Raw genomic sequence first — 21065 nt, 5'->3', positions numbered from 1 at the left:
AGTTCTGTACATCCGTACTAAATGACTGCATTACAGATGTGTGGAAGAGATGAAGGCATGAGAAAATAACGTACTGGTTAATCACCACTAACAAACAGTTTTGAATTCTGGAATACATTGGTATATTTGAGGTGCATTTTTGTCTCATATTACAGATTCAGTGAAGACTGATCACTTCTTAAATGTCATTGTAGGTGGCACCTCTTGTCAGAATAGTAATCTTAACTAGGATAATGGAGTTGTTTGTTATTTGTATTTTGGTATTTTAAATAATTTTAGTTTTCATACAGTGTATCCTATAGCCAGCAAATTTTAGTGACTTAAAATTTTTACAACAGTTCCAAATACTACTAAGTTCAAGTATTTCAGGGTTTTTGAGTCTTTGGATGGTAATTAGGTTCAGTAAAAGCACTTGCAAAGTAACCTACATGTGTATGAAACTGTACAGAATTTAAGTAATTTTGCTTGATTAGTCTGTTTTTACTGATGTGTTTGTGTTAAAGCTGTTCATATAAAAACTGGAAAATGAATAATAAAATATTGTTAGAGTCTTTAGTAAGGATCAATATGCTAATTATATTTCCACTGGTTATAAGAAATTAATGTATTTTGCAGATTTTATTAGGAAGGTGAGTGTTCTTTTCTTTCATTTGATGTGATAACAGTGTAGTTCCACTGGTTTTTGCTGAACTTCTCAGAATATTTCTTGATGACAGGGACGGCTTCTTCTGTATTTCAGAACAGTTTCAGAATGAAAGAATAAAGATGACTAGGTCTAAAGCTATACAGTATGCTGCTTAAACACAAAGTATGCATTTTGAAATGGTATCAGACTGTCAGATCTTAAATATGTCAGATCCTGCCACACAACAGAAGACAGGCATTTGAGACTAGAAAGGTAAAGGATGCTACTTGAGGTACTGTATAGTACAGGATATTGAATATCAGTTTTTTAAACAAAAATTGAACTCCAGAAAATTACTGTAGTATATACTTTTTGTATTTTTGTAACCGTACAGTTTTTGTACCATAATTGCATAGCTCCTGTAGTCTGTATATATTAACTGGTATTTTATCATATGGTATTTAGTGTTTGTGTATCTGTTTAAACAGTACTTGGTCTTTAATTTAATGAATGTTTGGAGTCTGCTTATTATTCATGAGTTAGCACGTTGTACAAAATTAGTCTTACGCTGTTGTATGCATTAATGTTTAATATATTGCTCATGAGATATGAATAAGTTTGGACTGATTCAAATTATGTCAAAACCCTCTTCTGCCTGTTTTCTATTTGAACAGAGGGTTTGCTGCTTTTGATTTGTTAAATCTTCCTCTTTATACTGTCAGTTTAATTTATTTGAATGAATACTCCAGTGTACAGTTATGCCCCCAGATTGATTTGATGATGATGTTAATGTGGTGTTGCGTGATTTGTCTTATCATTCTTGTTTGCTTTGCTCTCTCTTCTCTTTCTTCCTTGCTTCCAAAGCACCAAAGAAAATGACAAAAAGAAGGAAAGAGGGGATGGTGAAGATGAAGGAGATGATGTTGATGGAGAGGAAGATGATGAAAGTAAGAACGAGGAGGAGGAGGAAGAAAATAGTGAAAGGGAGAGATTTTTGTATGGATTTCGAATGGAAAATAAAATGTAAGTAAGACACAGGTGCCATATGAGAATGGTTTATGTACGATTAGATTCTTTCTGTTTTAACATCAATGCCCACACAGTACAGTACACTACAGTACAGTACAGTACAGTACAGTACAGTACAGTACTGTGGATTTTCAATGTATGTGTTTTCAGCTCTTTGTTTTGTTAACATGAAACTACTGATGAGATAGGATTACTTTAGTCATTCTTAACATCATTATTTCCTTAAGAATATGTGGGTTTTTGAAAACCTGGAGAAAGCAGCTTTGCAGAATGTATGTAAAGAGAATAAACATTTAAATTTATGTGAACAAAATGTCCATCATAGCCATCAAAACTTGAATGCAACCAGAGACTGCGAGTGCTAGCAGTGTCATGTTGTTTAGTTTCAGATATGTAAAGTTGCACCTGCGTTAGATTTCATTTAAGATTGTAAGTAACATTACAGGATACTCATTAGCGAGTCATTTTTTATTATTGTAGAATTTTTCTTTTTACATTAATATTGAAAACTTTGCAAACAATTGTAGCATAATAAAGTTACTGTATCATTTTATTGATGTAAAAGTTTATTTAAAACTCAGGACATCTAGACTCATAGGACTGGCCTGACAGATATTTTAACTGCACAACTGCAGGTTATGATATTTGATAACTAGTAAAGAAACGATAGATACATGCCTGAGCTCTGCATGTACAATACCACCTTGCCAGTGACACATGAAAATGTCTGTTCACAAAAAAAGTACAGTTCAAAACTAACTGTATTATCCAGAGGCTAACTGTTCTTAGGCTGTGTGCACGTGCTAGGGGAGAGAGCTCACTTTGTCAGTGACTTGTTGGGTTCTTGACCAGCAAAATTGCTATTATTTATCATTGTTTGGTTTCGAGAATTTCTCGACGATAACAGTTTACTGGCTCTTGTCTGCTCTTCTGGGCCTAATACAGTCTAAAAGAGACTCCGGCTCCGAACCAGCACTACAGGTAGTGGCTACACAAACACGAGTTAATTTTTAAAAGTTTTACTACAAAAAATGTACTATAACACTGAAAAACACCCAATCTGTTGAACTTAAGTTACTACAAACTAATAAAAAATTTACAACGTTACATTAATGCAAGAGTTAGCTGGGTTCATAACCAAAATGAACCAAGAGTGAAGGAAGAAAGAATTTCTGGAACACTTGGGAACCAGCAATCAAGATTCAAAAAGGTTACCTCATTTCTGTTACAGATCACTAAAGTCGCAGCTTGATCAAGCCTACGATTATAGTGTTACTACTTGACATGATACACATCAACGCCAAGCAAAGATCGGTGTCGATCAAGTTGGATTAAACAATGGTACAATTACCTGATGTTTCGAGAACAATCTGGCGAGTGTCTGGCTGGCAAATCAGCAAAGGGCGTCTTCTTCAGAAGTTTCAAATTGACAGTGACATTGCTACAACAAGGAAGTTTCTAAGTTCTAAAGCTCTAGATAACTAAAGGTGTAACGCACAGTGCACTTTTCAAGAATAAAGGACATGCAGCAAATGAAATACTAGCATTTTCCAAATTAGACCATCGCATAACTTCCATGTCGTCATTTCTTGACACGCAGTCACTACGTTCGCTAATTCTACCGATATCTAAAATGACTAGATAGGAGATTTTGGTGGCAAAGTCTCTGCAGAAGGTTTTGTCAACATTGTGTGCTGTAATTTTGTTTCTAAATGCTTTAAGAAATTTCAAAGTAGTAGTTGGTTATAGTATTCTTATAATGATATTTCATGGCATCAGAGACCATTTTATTCCTGAAATAAGCCATGGAAATTACTGTGCATCCTAAAGGCTGAAGGTTCTGTTTTTCATTGGTCTGTCATAACCCCCAAGGAAGGTTCTTTGCTATACAGTAATCAGAACTTTACATGACCTCTGAAAGGAATATATGAATTACTATTATTTAAAATTGGTAATAAACAGAGTATCAAAAAAATGTACAGTTATAGAAATAAAAATCCCCTTTCCTGTATCAACAGATTATGGTAGAAGACTTAACAAAAGAGTTATTTGTGTGTTTTATATCAGTATTACCAGTAGTTTCATTCACCTCAAACATTGCTGACTTTAAGGGAACATTATTAGCGGACAAAGGTAAAATTGCAGAATGTTGAAATGGTTTACCAGTAAATATTACTAGAGTATAGCAAGACTATGGCAATCACATATGTTCATGTTACGTCCATGCAGTACTTTTGCAATTGCTAAGGATGAGCAAAATATTTTCAGTTTTGGAAGACTTAAATGTTGTTCATGCCATGTTTTTCCAAAGTGTAACTGCACAAAATGTTATTCGATATTTTTAATATTTCATGTCATTGTGCTTAGTTTTTGTTTTATCTGAGAAAATGAAAAAATTGCCTCATTAGCCTACATCCAGTATTATTAGTATCTAAAAATCTGCACTATCTGTATCCCCGTCCATTTGCACTCACTGAGACATAGTTGGCATAGAAATTGTATGGTGAAAAATGGCTGGGCAATTAACGAGTTGGTAATCTTTTCAAGTTTTTCCATTTGCTGGTGTGTCAACTATGAACAATTGTTCTTCAAGGTTTTAAAAATTCTGATAACAACCTTCCTACGAGTATTAGAAATTGGATATGATATATTTTTAAGGTTTTCAGGTTAAAATTTTTTGCTGCAGTTTTTATGAGTAGCAGTTATAGATATTTTGAGTACCCCTGGGCCCTTTGATGGTACCTCTTGGCGCAGTTGATGACTGCACACAAATCTTCTGTCATGGAAATGGACAATTGTCTGGATAATCCAAATAATCAAAATCCAGGTGGTATTAAAACTTTAATACCGTATAAAACACCCAAAAGAGTAAATATCGACATGACCCAACCTTGACTCACTTTGACTCCCTCTTTGGAAGTGGAAGTTGGTCAGGGTTTCTAACCATGGAAGCTGACCAAAATGTTTCAGCTTTAAAACTAGAAAATTATTTATTAAATAGGCATCCAATGGCAGAAATGTCGTTCAGACAAATAAAGGAGAAAACTTGGCTAATAGAGGACACAACAAAAAGTCTGAAGACTATTTGTCCTAGAAAAATATAGACAATATTAATGTAGAAGAGAAAAAACACGATCCTGTGAACAGCATTCAGGGTACCATTGTGCTTCCTGAAAATAACAACAAACCAATCGACAAGAAAATGCTATTAGACTCAAAAAAAAAGATACCCCAAGGTGCAGGATTGTGTGGTATGTGTTGTACCAAGTAAAAAAAGCGATAAACAAACATTAAGAATAGCAAAAATAAAATTTGAGTGTGAAGATCTACCTCACAAAACAATTTTAGGCTAAAATAGAGAATTAAGACCCAATGTCCCAAAGCCACTGCAGTGTCAAATTTGCAATAAATATGGGTACACAAAGAAAAAGTGTTGTAATGAGCTGGTATGCAGTTATTGTGGATCTACTGAACATGCCACGCAGTAGAAGTGCAGTGAACCTAAGTGTGCAAACTGTGGGCAGAATCATCATGCAAGATCCAAAGAATGTATGTGTTACATATACAACATGGAATTGAAAATGTTAGAAGAAAGAACGGGGATGTCTATAAAAGAGGCTAAATTAGAATTGAAAGTGAGAGGAACCCAAGAACTTGCTAAGAAACTTTAATATTCTTCAATAACACGAACCAATAATGAAACAAATACAGATAGAAATAACACAATGCAACAAAATAAATCTCAAGAAGAAAATAATATACAGAAAAAAATTAAAATGGTAAAGAATCGAGAAACATGTGCAAATGATATGGATAATATTCTATCAAATTCATTTGAAGTATTAATGCTGATAGGAGCACAAGAAGGTATAGCCTCAGAGGTAGAAGATGAAAGTTTTGATGGACTGGAAATTAAAGATAAAAAATGAGCTTTGGAGAGAACACCACCCAAAACGAAAAAACCAACTATCATCAGAGAAACAGCAGTTAAACCAAAGGCAAAGGATATGAAGAAAGAATATAATTTTCTGATTTTTAGAGACTCCAGAAGTACTGTAGAAGCCATTCAAAAGTTACAATCCAAAATATAATATTGTACAACAAATTAAGTTTTCACTCAATAAATTGTATAATAATGGAAAAATATAGAAATGTGTTGGATTCCTGCCCATGTAGGGATTAAAGGAAATGAAGAGGCTGATAAAGCACCTAAAGAAGTGGTCCACATGACAAGAACTAATGTAAACATCCCTGTTAGTGGCTATGTAAGACATATAAAAACAATCATTGTAAGTAAATGGCAAAATATATGGAATGAAGAACCTGAAAATAATACATTAAAAAAGGTAAAATCCAGTGTTGAAAAATGGAGTGTATAGAGAGAAACACTAATTCTGACGCGTCTTCGAATAGACCACACTCGTTTGATACATGGTCACTTAATGAACAGTCCATGTGGCCCTCCTCCTGAATGCCCAGAATGCAAAGTATTGATAACAGCCAAGCATGTATTGTGTGAATGACCAAAATATAACCTGCAGCAATTATCAAATTTTGGAAGTAGGACAGTGAAGGAAATTTTGTCAGAATCTTGTATATTTTCAGTAATCCAATTTTAATGTTCATGAGGAGCTGTGATTTAATTAATAAAATAAGTAAATAAAAATACAAAACCACTTTAGGGGTGTCTAATGAATTTCAAAACAACTAAATTTTAAAATGTTGCTTCACTTATTCTGAATTTTAATATACCTTTTTAGTGAGTATATATGGAGACTTGAGTATAAATGTATGTATTGTGTGAGTGTGTTCCAGTATGAGAGTGTATGCCTTTGCGCAGTTTTTAATTTAATTTTTATTCCTTTATCATCATACTGAATGACCTATTTGGTCTCAGTGCTGGGCCTCTGGCCTAGACCTGGCATTTCATCCAGATCCTTTGGGCCAGCCCTATGAGAGCTGATAGTCAGCTTGTTGGTCTGGTTAAACTGTTTTAATGATAATAATAATAAAAAATAGATTTCAGTGTTGAATGCAATTACTGTATGTGTTTATAGCACAGTATCACTATATTGTGAGTGTTTGTAAAGTCTTAGTCATTTAAAAAGTAGCCATTTATATGCTAAAACAGTGTGCTATAGATGACATAATTATAGCTTCAGTGTATGTAATAACAAATAGTAGTTTGGATTGCATTACAAAAAAATTCTGCAGAAGTACTTTAGAGACTGATCTTTGATATGAATCATTTGTGAAGAACATCAGTAGTTTCATATTGGCATCGTAAGGGTTGAAGCACATGCCTGGTCTTTCCCACTGCCTTACAGCTGTTTATCTCATGACTAACACTGGCATCCTACATGACCATATACTGTAGTATGGTTGCCCTGCCTTGCACTTTTTCTCCCATGTGCCTACTTTTGGTTTTGTGTAAAAAGTGCCACATTGCATTTGGGCAGCACAGCAGAATGCCATCACTTCCTTGCTGATTCTAAATGGATTTTAGTGAAAGGAACATTTCCTTAAAGCCATACAAGGTACTAAGACCTTGGTTTGTGTTGTTAGTAAACTGTGTGAGGTATGGTACTCAAGTTGCCTTTTGTATGCAGGAAAAAGGGAAGGTATAGTATGTATTTGAGGAATCGTGTTTTACAATATTTAATTATACTATTGCATTATGTATACAGTAGTTTATTTATAGATAGCATATAAGTCAGTAAGAATACTTAGCTATGATGGTGAAGGTGGGTCTATTCTAACTCTAGTAAATTTATCTGAAAATGACAGATACAAGTACGTATGAGTGGGACTACAGTAGTCTTACACCTTTCTTCATGGGCAACCTTGTGTAGATATTCCGACTTGGGATAGAATCTCAGCCGGGTACCACTGTAACTTCATTTATCCTCATTTAGTCACAGGCTTTGTAGAGACGAGTTTCCAGAATGTGAAGAAATTGAGACATTAAGAAGGTTTTGTGGCTAATAAATACTGTACTATATACATGTGCGATAAAAAGTGATCATTAGATTCTACGAACACACACGCATTTTTTTTATACAATATTATATATATATATATATATATATATATATATATATATATATATATATATATATATATATATATGGTATGGTAATAAACAGAAAGTTAATCCAGGATAATCCCGGATCGAGCTGTCACAAACTGAACCAAAGACCACACAAAAAAAATACTAAAGTTTAGTACATATATATATATATATATATATATATATATATATATATATATATATATATATATATATATATATATATATATATATTTATATATATTTATATATGCTTAAAAAATCACAGTAAATGCACATGACTTCACCGTATAAGCGAATCCCACAGGAAAAAGACAGGCAGAAGTTCAGTAGTACCAAGCGCTTTCACGTTTATTGACGCATCGTCGGGGTACGAATGAGACAAAAATATAAAGGTTACAAAGTAAACAAAAAGAACAAGAATACCAGATGGTCAGTTGTCAAATGGTAATAAACAGAAAGTTAATCCAGGATAATCCCGGATCGAGCTGTCACAAACTGAACCAAAGACCACACAAAAAGAAATACTAAAGTTTAGGCTTGCAAAATCCAAACACATGTATAACCTTGAATACCAGATGGTTAATTGCTACTGGTTAAACAGAAAAGGTTAATCCACGGCAAATCCGGGATCACGCGGTCAAAAACTAATCCAAATATATACTTAACCATAAGGCAAACGGCTTCTTACACATTCAAATTGCAGAAACATGTATATTAATTTTGCCTATATTTATCAGCAACTTTTTTAATTATTAAAGAATCAAGTTTAAATGAACCAAGTCTTAAATTTAGAACACTTTCATTATTTGACTTAATAAAACAAGATTCGATGATATTCCTTTTAACTGTGTCATTGCACGGGACTAAAGGTCTTGCTTTACTCCAGTTAATAGGATGATCAAAATCTCTCATATATACGAATACAGTAATGTGCATTCGATATTTGGCCAGTTCTCACAGAATATTGGTATTGTTTGATTCGTTGTGAAAATGATTTTCCAGTTTGTACAGTAAAATATTTTATCACACTTTTTACAAGGAATTTCATATATGCAGCCAGAAACATGTTTAGGAGAATTTTTTATTACTAAACTCTTAACATTAAAATTGCTGAAAACATTTGTGGTGAAAAGCTTTAAAATTCTAGGAATTTCTAAAAACCTTTCATCATATGGTAATTTGAGAATATTATGCTTACTAAATTCAAGATTGTTATCAGTTAAATGTTTTCCTGGATCTTTTCCGTGCTACATCTACAAAAGTCCTTGGGTATTTCATTTCAAGGCAATATCATAAACAGTTCTAATCTCAGCATCAATAAACTGCAGCCTACAAACGCACAAAGCCTTAATTAGGAACATCCCAGAAAAGACAGAGAATTTAACGTTTTGATGATGAGTGGAATAATAATGAGCAAAAGGGGCAATGTTAGTTGATTTTTGAAGGACTGAAAAGGTGAAATTTCTGTCATGTCTATGGACAGTTACATCAAGAAAATTCAAATTACAATTTCTTCCTCTATGGTAAATTTCATAGAAGGGACTAAATTATTCAACTTAATCAGAAATTCCTGGGGATTTTCCTGAACTAGCCAAATACAAAAAATATTATCCACATACCTAAACCATATAACTTTTTGGGGCAAAATTCTGGGTAAGAGTTTTGTCTCAGAAAATTCCTTGTAAATACTGCTAGGACAGGAGATAAGGGATTACCCATAGCCATACCAAACTTTTGTACAAAAAATTCACCTTTAAAACAAAACTTACTATCTTTGATACATTACTGTATAAGATTAGTGAGGTTTGCTACAGTTAAAGGAATATCATAACTTTCTAAATCTTCTCCAAAAATTCAAGTAAATCATCCACAGGCACTTTTGTTTATTAATAAAGAGACAACATCAAAACTAACCATATTAAAATCAAAATTCAAATTTAAACTATTTAATTTGTCTATGAGGTCAACATTGTTTTTTTACCTTCATGTTAGAAATGTTTCCTACCAAAGAGTCTCATATATTATTATATATATCTTTGGACTAATTTTGTGGAATTTTCCACTTTTTGCTAAAATTTATTGGACCTGATAAATAGGAGAAGATATCATAGCTGGGATTGGATGTATATCCGAAGCTAAATAGTGGGAACTGTGGTAGAACCATCAACTGGCTGATAATGTTCGGACTTGAGAGTTATCAGATTGATAGCTCAAGTGCGGAACTATTCTTTAGGGCTGGACCATGGGTTCCAGGGGGGTCTGGTTCTAGGGATAGGACTCTCTGCATTCTGTCTGGTTTGCCCATAACATGATTAGGATGGGGATGATTGTATTCTTGTAATACTCTGTCCTAGCAAGCTCGTTTGGCTTACACTTGGGCCACTCTAATCATGTTGTGCCATCCCCTGTAGGGTAGGGACGCGGACATTTGGGAGTCGGTTCTCACTTGTGCCATTGGTGGAACAACAAACCCCTTGAAAGGCTGATATCTTTTTAAGGTTTTTAGGTTTTATTATATTTTTTTATTACCCTTCTCAAATCTTTTATGTCCAGCATTTATAAGGATTCAAGTACCCCTGGACCCTCTAATGGTGCTGTTCTGGCACAAATGACGACCTCTGCACCCAACTTGGAGATTGAAAATTCTCAGAATATTGATGACTTCTCCAAAAATAAATTGACAAAAAGCAGTAATAACAAATATCCTGATAACAAATATCCTGATCCCCCTCCTGACTTCCCCTCCCCTGGACCCTCTAGCCATGCTTCATTGGTGATGACTTCAAGCAAGGACACAGACTTCTCTAAGAAATCTTCATCCAAAATTAAATCCTCAACACAGCCATGTTGTGTGAAAAATTTGAGAATGCGCCATATCGAAGACTTACCAGTTGGTTGTGATTATGAAAGTCTTGACAGCTCTGAAATCATTTGGAGCTATTGTAGAAATCATGATGAACTTTACTGATATTGAATCTAAAAGGGAAGCTTGGGTTACCTTTAGTAGCCATGATGAGGCTCTAAAGGCTAGTAGTATGATAAGTGCCATACAAATAGGTCAAGCTACAGTACAAGGAGCCTTAACAGACAAAGTCCCCAAAGACATGGACGTTTATGTGCCATCTAGATTGGCTCAAGATAAACCAGAGAGAAACCAGAATGCAGAAGTAAGACTCCTAAACTTCCTGTGTGGGTGGTAGCTTCAGCCAAGAAGGAAAATTATAACTACTATAGATTTCGCAGGTTTCTTCATAAAAAGGTGGGAGGAATAATGAGCAGTGATATTTCTCGTTTTGGGAAGAACACCATTCTTCTTCATGCCAAATCCACAACCCAAGCATATATGCTGACCTTGTTGGACTTAAAAAATGATGAAATGATTACGAAGATCAAGCCCCACTTAAGCTTTAGTTATGGGAGAGGAGTACTATTTGATAAAGACCTATATGACATGACCTTTGTAGACTCTGAAGTACCTTCTCATGTCATATTTGAAAATGAAAGGGTACGAGTACTTCCTTTCCAGCAAAGACCAGTGCAGTGCTGTCATTGCTTTGGGTTTTGCCGCCCATCAAAAATTTGCGAAAATGCTAAAATTTGTATAAATTGCTCTGGCGGCCATCATGATGATGAATGTAGTAGAAAAGCAAAATGTGTTCATTGTCAACTGGAACATAAATCCAATAACAAAAATTGTGAAATTTACAAATTTGAACTGTCTGCACTAAATAAAGCCAATGCAGAATATATAAGTATCGATTTTGCAAAAGACAATTAGGACAACAACCTAGGAGCTATGCCAAAGTTCTTAAGCCACTACCCATATGTACCACTAGGGGTGCAGTGGCAGCACCCTCTAATGTATCAGGTGCATCAATCCCTGTGGTAGTGGCCCAGCCATCTGGGTCAGGTGCTCAGCCTGTTTAGGATAGAGCACAAGCCTCCAAGGAGGTTAAGATGGCACTTAACCCAACCACCTTGGAATTGTCTCTGCCTGATTTAATGGAGACGGAGGAGCAAAATTACCAAAAGAGGAGATGCTCCCCCTCATCCTCTCCTCCCTCAAATCCAATTTAACATGTATCACTTAGTAATAGATGCAAAGTACTAAGCTCGATGCAAGAACCCCACCCTGAATTTAAACAAATTGACAAGAAATGGAAAAAAAGACATCTGTAAGTCAATAGATAATAAAGCAAACCTGTCAAGACCAGTCCTTTCCAAATCATCTCTTGATAATGCTCATAAATAAAAGAGAGTAAATGAGAAGGCCCCATCTAAAGGGCCTTCCACCAAGCCCAAAAAGTAGTTTTCACATCCATACTACAATACTACAGTTCCAATACTATAATGGAACTGTAGAGGTCCTAGAGCTCGAAGTGAAGAGCTGAAAGTACTGCTCCAGGAAACTAAGCTTGGAAGCACATAATATAATCCTGGGTTAAATTACTATATATATAATTCTCCACCACCAGTCGGAGATAGCGCTGAGGAAGGAGCAGCAATTATTGCACATAAGTCGTTGCAACACTCCTTGCTACTAATTAATACTCAAATCCAAGCTGTAGTGTAGCTTTCATTTTAGACAAGCAAATTACAGCATTCTCCATCTGTCCTCCTCCTGATTTGGATTTCACTTATAGTGATATTCATTTACTGATCAATCAGCTTCCTACTCCTTTCCTCCTCCCTGGAGGTTTTAATGCTCACAACCCCTTGTGGGGTGGGAACACAGCAGATGCCAAGAGTAGGATGTTGGAGGGTATTATGGATGGTCATAATATCACTATACTTAATAATGGAGCCATGGCTTACCATAACATCTCCTCCAATTCTTATTCGTGAGCTTTTGCTCATCTAGTGTTCACATTGATTATGAATGGTCAGTAAATGAATATCCAAATGTGAATGATCACTTCCCAATTCATATAAAATCAGTTAAGAATCAGCCCGTTGAGTCACCTCTCAAATGGAAGGTAGATGAAGCAGACTGGCAGAAATTTAGCGAGTCTGTTCACATGGTCAAGAATGTAAAATCATTTCCATCCCTCTCAGAGGCATATAATTATTTTAATGACACTATCATCAACAGTGCAGTTGCCTCCATTCCAACAACAAAAGGGGAGCCCTCTAGACCAGCAGTTCCTTGGTGGATCAAAACCTGCAGTAATATGAGGAAGATCACTAGAAAATGCTACAAAAAGTATAAGAGGAGTGGACCTGCTCAAGCCAAAGTTATTTACCAATGTGCTGTGGCCAAGCAAAATAAACATTTTAAAAAAGCAAAAACAGTCATGGATGTACTACATTAATGGCATTAGTTCAAAAACACCATCTAAAATGATTTGGAAGAAAATTAAAACACTAAATGGCAAGTTTGTCCCTGAACCTTTGCCTACCCTTAAGATAAATGGATAAATGGTGACCTAATCACCCAACCAGAGAGGGTCGAAGAAAAATTAGGAGAACATTTCTCGAGAATATCAAGTAGTGTGAACTGTTATCTAGAATTCCAAGACTTTAGAAATGCCCAGATTTCTCTTGATTTAAGTGAAAATAATTTTGAACCATATACAGTAATGCAAAATTTACACTGCAGGAAGTCAAAGGTGCCTTGCAGAATACCAAACCAGCAACCCCTGGTGAAGATAAAATACTTTTTATGAAATGCTGGAACGTCTCCCAGGAAAGTCAAAGAAATTTCTTTTAGATATAATAAATGAAATCTGGGAAACTGGTAGTATTCCTAAGAGCTGGAAATTATCATTAATCCCCCTATGAAGAAACCAAACAAGGATCCTACTTCACCCTGCAGCTGCAGACCAATAGCTCTCACCAGTTGTGTTTGTAAGCTGATGGAAAAGATGATTGACACCAGACTTGTATGGCACTTAGAAACAAACAAATTGCTTTCTCCATTCCAGTTTGTCTTTAGGAAAACTAGATCTGCTTTAGATCCCTTGCTCAGGCTCTAAAACCAAATACAACAAGGTTTTGGTAAATAGAGCCAAACAATAGTTTTCTTTGATTTGGAAAAGGCATATGACACCACATGGCATTTTGGTATAAAAGTTGTAAAAGATGGGAATGAAAGGAAAAATGATCAGATTTATAAATTCGTTTTTATCAGAAAGATATATAAAGGTAAGAGTTGGGAATTGTGTATCTTGACTTTTCTTACAAGAAGAGGGAGTTCCTCTGGGTAGTGTCCTTAGTGTCACCCTCTTTGCTATTGCTATTAATGAAGTATTAGAAAAGACATCATCACCAGTAAAAGGCTCTTTATTTGTAGATGATTTGGCTCTGTACTGCACAGGATATGATGCAGTATCTACTAGCAGGTTCATGCAAAGAGCCATCGATAAAGTAAGCAAGTGGGCTAATGAGCAAGAATTTCGATTTTCCGAATCAAAAACTGTTGCTGTTTGGTTCTGCAGGCGCTGAACTAAGGAAACCATTCCAACTCTCACCTTAAATGGAATTATTTTACTTTACTGAAGTAAAATTTTTAGGAATGGTCCCTGGAATAATCATATTGACCAGTTAAAAGTGAAAGTGAAAAGATCACTAAATATTTTAAAAGTAATATCTGATTTTGATTGGGGTGCTGATAAGAAATTGTTGTTAAGGCTGTATAATGCAGTACATTTATCTAAGTTAGACTATGGCTGCCAAGTATACTCATCTGCTTCAAAGACTGAACTTGAGGAATTGGATGTTGTGCATAATATGGGGCTAAGGATCTGCACTGGTGCTTTTAGAACTTCACCCATTGAAAGTATTTATGTAGACTCCCATCAGCTAGTTACCACTGGACTTAAGGTGGCATGAGCTAGGTCTGAGATAACCATGCGGCTGGAAAGCTCGATGGAGAATCCTTCTTTTGAGATCTTAAAACAGTGTGACTCAAGTCGTTTTAGATCTAGATCTTCAATACCATTTCAAATCAGACAGCTGGGTAAACTGGAGGATGAGAGTATAAAAATATAAAAGTTTAATATATATTTATTTTTTGTTGGTTCTATCTAATATCATTCTTCATTTTTTGCGTTTATATTTTAACACTGAATTTTTGCTAGTACGTATGTCATCATTCACCTATTCATTATCAATCATATAATTAATTTATATATTTCACCTTCATTATGGCGCTGAATAATCCTGATGGGTTCTGGCGCTTGGTCTTCAAGACCTAAATTTCATAATCAATCAGTCAATTAACCCAAAACTACCTCGCTTTTATGGCCTTCCCAAAACTCAAGAAGATAATCTTCCATTCAGACCTATCATCTCATGCGCCAGAGCTTTCAGTTATAAAATTTCTAAGTGGTTAGCCGGCATCCTTTCCCCTTTCTTAGGCACATTTTCTCCCAGTCACAATAAACATTCTGAAGATTTCTGTCACACATTCAAAGAAGCACATATACCACTTCACAACATAAAGCTTTTAAGTTTAGATGTAGATTCCCTATTCACAAAAGTACCATTACAGGATGTTCTACAGTATTTGAGGGAAAAATTGAAGTTAGTTGAATTATCTGTATCAAATAACATCTTTTCATTTTGGGAGTCATTCTATAAACAAAAATCTGGGTGGAGCATGGGTAGCCCTTTAAGTCCTGTTTTAGCCAATCTATACATGGAATATTTTGTAACTAATATTAAATGCAGTAAAACCTAAAGACATGCTATGGGTAAGATATGTAGATGATATCTTAACATTTTGGGATAATAAGTGGGGCAGTTTCAATGAATTTCTTTCAAAATTAAATGCATTAGTGTCTAGCAACAAATTTAAAGTTGAATGGGAAACAGGCAACAAAATTCCTTTTCCTGACATTCTAATAATTAGAGACACAACAGAATACAAATTTACCATGTACAGAAAACCAACTTTTTCTCTGTCATACATCCACTTTTATAGCTATCGTGACATCTCTTATCAAGATTGGCGTAGCTAGCAATTTATTGTGAAGAGCCTTACGGATTTGCTCCCCGGATTTCCTGGAAAAGGAAATTGAACTAATCCGTAAGCAGCTGTCCTCTTTAAAGTACCCTGACCATATAATTGAGAAACTGATCCACAAAACGAACACTATTTTCTAACAAGACCAGAGAGACGTCCAACAATAAAATAAAAATCCTACACATGGACAGGATTAAGACGTTGACACAGAAATTTGGAAACTTTAACCCTTTTGCTTTTACCTTCCCAAATATCTTAGCCAAATCCCTGATTAACATCCAACAAAAACCAGTCCCCAAAGACACAGCCCCTCGAGTAGGACGCCTTGACGAGGTGAGGGGCTAAGGGACCCTGGCCTTTGGGCCCGGGTCCTGACGAATCATCCTACATAGTTTTTGGTTTAAATGGCGTGGACATTTCCACATTCGCAAAATTTTACTGCTTAGGTGAGTCTGAGAAGGATCGTTTTTGGAAAGGGTTCGCATTCGAAGCTAATTGTGGGAGTTGTGGTGGTTGAGTCGCCACCGAGATAGTTTGGACCTAAGAGATGGTGATGGGATTTTTCCCACTGCTATCTTGAGGGCGGAACCATCTCTGGGGATCAGCCCATCGGAATCCAGGGGGCTGGTTTTTGGAGGTGGGACTCCTGGCTTTTGTCCGAAGCCCACGAGTGCGGTTGGAGTGGGGAGTCAGTCCCCATTAGTGGGGGCAGAACTCCCAGCAGGCGGATTGGCTTATACCTGGGCCACTGCAAGCGTACTGGTGCTATCCTGAAAGGGTAGGGTATGGGGTGGACTGTTGGGAGTCAACTCTCACTTGTGCCATTGGTGGAGAATGCGAATACCTGACTGATCTACGATACTTTCTTGATATGACCAAGCAGTTTTGGGTGGGTGGATGAACCAGTTTGTGTGTGGTGGTCTGATGTGTGCATGCTTGGCAGCTTGGGGTCTCTTCGTGGGCTTTGGGAGTGTGTTGGGGTGGGGAAGCTGAGCAGTGGAGCTGCCCAGTTTGTCCTTTTTGATATGCTGTCGGGGTCTGTGCGGGGCTCTTGGGTGTCGGGTGTGCACTTTTTGGACCTTTGCATGTGGACTGGTTTAAACTTATGGATTTGGCTTCTAGTTCTCCCTCCCCTGGATCCGATGACTTAACGGCACTGGCAACGACTTCTGGCATGAACATGGATACGGGCTTGGCTGTTGGACAGAACCAAACACTGAGACACCAGGGTGTTAATAAATCTGGTGGATTTGATTCAAATAATAGGGTCCTTTATTGCACTAATGTAAACTTATCATTAGATTACGAATGTTTATACAGTGTAGTGAAGCAATTCGGCAAAGTGGAAAGAATTAAATTAGTTCTAGAAAAAGATAAGCAGTCATTTTGTGCTTTTATCAAATTTTCCTCTCCCTTGGAAGCTAGTGAGGCACAACAGAGACTCCATGGCCACATTCTAAATGACTCAGTTGTCAGCACGAAAGTGTTTTGAGTGAAAAACTTGAATGATGAGCCATTTGACTTTGTTCCAAAGGCTGAAGAACATGGACCAGTCCCATGTACCAGAGCTCTTCCTCCCCCTCTATGGCATGTTGCTATCTACAAGGAGGGAGGGAAAAATTTGATAAAAGCTGCTGACTGCATTGAGAGCAAGGTTGGTTCCATTCCCATTGGAAATTTGAAACGGTATGGAAAGAATCTTCTAATAAAAGCTGGAAATGAGACTCAAGCAGTTCTGTTAGCTAACTTTAAACCTCCTGAAAGTGGAAATATTGAATCTATTTCATCTCACAGATTCTTTAATACACTGAAAGGAGTAGTTTACTCAAAAGATCTGCATGTTTTTAAAGAGGAGGAGATTCTCCATCGATGCCCTCCTTGTGTATCTCATGTAAAAAAACTGGGTGGTGATGCAGCTATCCTTTTAACCTTCTCCTCCAATTACCTACCTGATACCATCATTGTTGGCCATGAGAGGATGCAGGTTAAAAATATAAAAGAAGTCCTAGACAGTGTCGCAAATGCTTTGAATATGGCCACATTCAAAACTCTTGCGATAACAATAAAAGATGTCCTGTGTGCTCTGCAGAGCACGATAATTTTGATGATTGCAAAGCAGCCCGATACTGTTTTCTTTGCAAGGGTGATCACACACCAAACTCTAGGGCTTGTCCCAGATATAAATTTGAACAAGACGTGTTGGCAGTGGCAGATAATGAACATATTAGCATTAGTGAAGCAAAGCGCACGGTAATGGGGGCAAACAAAAGTGCCAACACTACGTATGCTTCTGTAATAAAACTTATGAAAACTTCCAACAATGTAAGGCCACCAATAACTGTGTCTGATGGAAGATATCACAAACCTGGTATTTCTCGAACCATAAATAATAATGAAAATCTCCAAACTGGTGAGAAACTTTCGTCGGCAAGTGCTTTGAAGTCCAGTAGCAAAAATTGTACTTCCAAAAGCACAGAAAATTTATCTTCCACCACATCCACAGCTGTCGATTCATCTCCAAAAATAAGGGTGCCAAAATCGGCCAATAATTCAGGAAAATATTCTGAAAATACTTCAAACCAAAATAAGCTAAAGGAACAATCCCAATTAGATAGAGCTAGTTCAGAGCCATCAATCGCCACAGCCACAAACAAAAATAATAATAAAACTACGGTTGCAACTACCAAGAAACGCACAAGAAATAGTTCCCCAAATAATGATAATTTTATAATAAAAACTTCAAATGGGTTCAGTGTTTTGGAAGACATCTCTCCTCCTAGAAAGGTGGTTCCAAAAGTAGTTTCAGAACAAAAACATCCGAGCTCAATTCAGTCTTGCCGCCCTAAGACAAATAGGATTAGTGGTGCACAGAACCACAGCAATAATTCTGAACATCAGGTTCATAATAAAAATATGAAGATCAACCAAAGACCCTGAACACCAATTCAGATGAAAAGGGATTAAGAAAACAATCTCTTATAAAGGAGAATTTCCCACTCCACCCTAGGAACAGTACTTCCCCTCCAAGGAGTGGGAAGTAGCACATTTTACCACCTTAGCATTCTTGCTCGATATTCTTCAGTGGAACTGTAAAGGTCTCAGAGCCCGTACAGAAGACCTTAAAGTTTTAATGCATGAATTCAATCCAGGGATTATATGCCTACAGGAAACAATGTTAGGCAACTCTGTTTATAATCCTGGACTAAATTATTCAATATTTAAATCATATCCCCAATTGGTGATCGTGCCCATGGAGGTGCTGCAATTATTATTAATAAATGTCTACAGCACTCCACAATACAATTAAATACAACACTACAAGCTGTCGCTATTTCAGTCATTTTGGAAAAGAGGATAACAATCTGCTCCTTTATACCTTCCACCAGACCTTGATTTTAACATTGGAGATATTCAGTCGTTAATTGACCAACTTCCAGCTCCTTTACTTCTGCTAGGTGATTTTAATGCCCACAACCCCCTTTGGGGAAGTCGGTTTTTAGATAGTAAAGGAAATTAATCGAAGACCTTATTGACAGGAATGATGTTACCCTGTATAATAATGGGTCAATGACTTTCCACAACATTCACGATAATCATTTCTCTGCACTGGACCTTAGTATTTCTTCAACTAGTATCCACCTTGATTTTAATTGGTCTGTTAATGAAGATTTAAATGGAAGTGATCACTACCCGATCCATTTGAAATATGCTCTGAATGCTCCATCTGAAGTTTTACCTAAGTGGAAGGTAGAGGACGCAGACTGGGATAAATTTAGTAAGGGTGTCAATCTAGATAGGAGTTTGAGTCCTTTCATTCTCATCTAGATGCCTATGATTACTTTATTGAATCTACTTTGAAGAGTGCTGAAAGCTCGATTCCAAAAACAAAAGGCAAACCTCGTAGACCTGCAGTTCCCTGGTGGAATAAGACATGTGGTATTCTGAGAAAAGTGACTAGGAAATGCTACAGACGTTACAAAACTAGTGGCTCCCCTCAGTCTAAATTAATCTACAAACGTGCTTTAGCCAAGCAGCTGGCGCTTTTATAAGAAAGCCAAAAGAGAATGTTGGCTTTACTATATTAATGGAATAAACTCCAAGACCCCACTAAGAGTGGTGTGGCGCAAAATAAGGAAACTGAGTGGAAAATTTGTAGCGTCACCATTGCCCTCATTAAAAATAAATGACACTCTAATCACAGAGCCCACTGAAGTTGCCAATGAGCTAGGAAAACACTTTTCTAAAGTTTCCAGCCCTAACAATTATTCTCCAGAATTTCAAAGAATTAGGAATTCTGAAATGTGTCTGAAGTTTGATTCGGGAAAATCTGAACCATACAACTACAAATTTTCCCTAAGAGAACTTCGTGAGGCGCTCTCCTCAAGTGAATCCACAGCTCCAGGTGAGGATACAATCATATATGAAATGCTGAAACACCTCCCAGATGATGCCAAAAATATTTACTGAAGATTATAAACAAAATATGGGAAACTGGAATTTTACCCAAGGACTGGAAAATATCCATAATTGTCCCCGTTAAAAAGCCTAATAAAGATGCTTCCCAAGCCACCAGCTATAGACCAATAGCTCTTACCAGCTGTGTATGTAAGCTGATGGAGAAAATGATAAATACTAGACTGGTTTGGCACCTGGAGACCAAAGGATTACTATCGCCATTTCAATTTGGTTTCAGAAAAACCGCTCCACCCTTGATCCCTTGCTGAGGCTGACCAACCAAATCCAGCAAGGATTCGCCAAAAAGTGTCAGACCATTGGCATATTTTTTGACTTGGAGAAAGCATATGACACTACCTGGAGAATTGGCATCATGAAACAATTGCACAAGATGGGCATATGTGGAAGAATGGTCAGGTTTATATATTCCTTTTTATCAGACAGACTTTTTAAGGTAAGAGTGGGAAACTCCTTCTCCCAACCTTTTATGCAGGAGGAAGGAGTTCCCCAAGGAAGCGTTTTAAGTGTAACACTTTTTCAGTGGCAATAAATAGCGTGATTGAAAAAATCTCGCCCCTGTTAAATGCTCGCTTTTTGTCGATGACCTTGCAATATACTGCACAGGATATGATTCCTTGTCCGTATGTAAACATTTGCAAAGGTCTATTAATGCTATTACTAAGTGGGCTGATGAGAATGGTTTCAAATTCTCCTCTTCCAAAACAGTTGCAGTAAGATTCACCAGGTGCCGGCGTGTGGAAGAGGTTCCCACACTTAGTTTAAAAGGGTCCATCCTTCCTTACGAGAGTGAAGTTAAATTTCTGGGGATGACTATTGACCATAAATTAACATGGGCTAGCCACATAAATGCCCTAAAGTTTAATGTTAAACAATCTATGAATATTTTAAAGGTTGTC

At 36.5% G+C, this 21065-nt stretch overlaps 1 protein-coding gene across 8 annotated transcripts in view; it reads left to right on the top strand.

Moving 5' to 3' along the window:
- The window catches only part of PICK1 (protein interacting with PRKCA 1), a 159352-nt gene that overhangs the window by 54092 nt on the left and 84195 nt on the right, over positions 1–21065 (top strand). For 4 of the 8 annotated variants that reach the window (XM_067082966.1, XM_067082962.1, XM_067082965.1 and 1 more), the window contains one exon: positions 1490–1648. The exons of 3 other annotated variants lie outside the window; for them this stretch is intronic. In XM_067082966.1, the coding sequence (XP_066939067.1) occupies positions 1490–1648 (159 nt within the window). Of the gene's footprint in view, positions 1–739; positions 899–1489; positions 1649–21065 lie in introns of all 8 variants that reach the window. One more of the 8 variants, XM_067082970.1, reaches the window with a different exon arrangement.

The sequence above is a fragment of the Macrobrachium rosenbergii genome, chromosome 40 (genome assembly GCF_040412425.1).
Source record: "Macrobrachium rosenbergii isolate ZJJX-2024 chromosome 40, ASM4041242v1, whole genome shotgun sequence".
Lineage (NCBI taxonomy): Eukaryota > Metazoa > Arthropoda > Malacostraca > Decapoda > Palaemonidae > Macrobrachium > Macrobrachium rosenbergii.
Note: the sequence above shows the minus strand (reverse complement) of the source record. Positions and strands in the feature narration are given on the sequence as shown.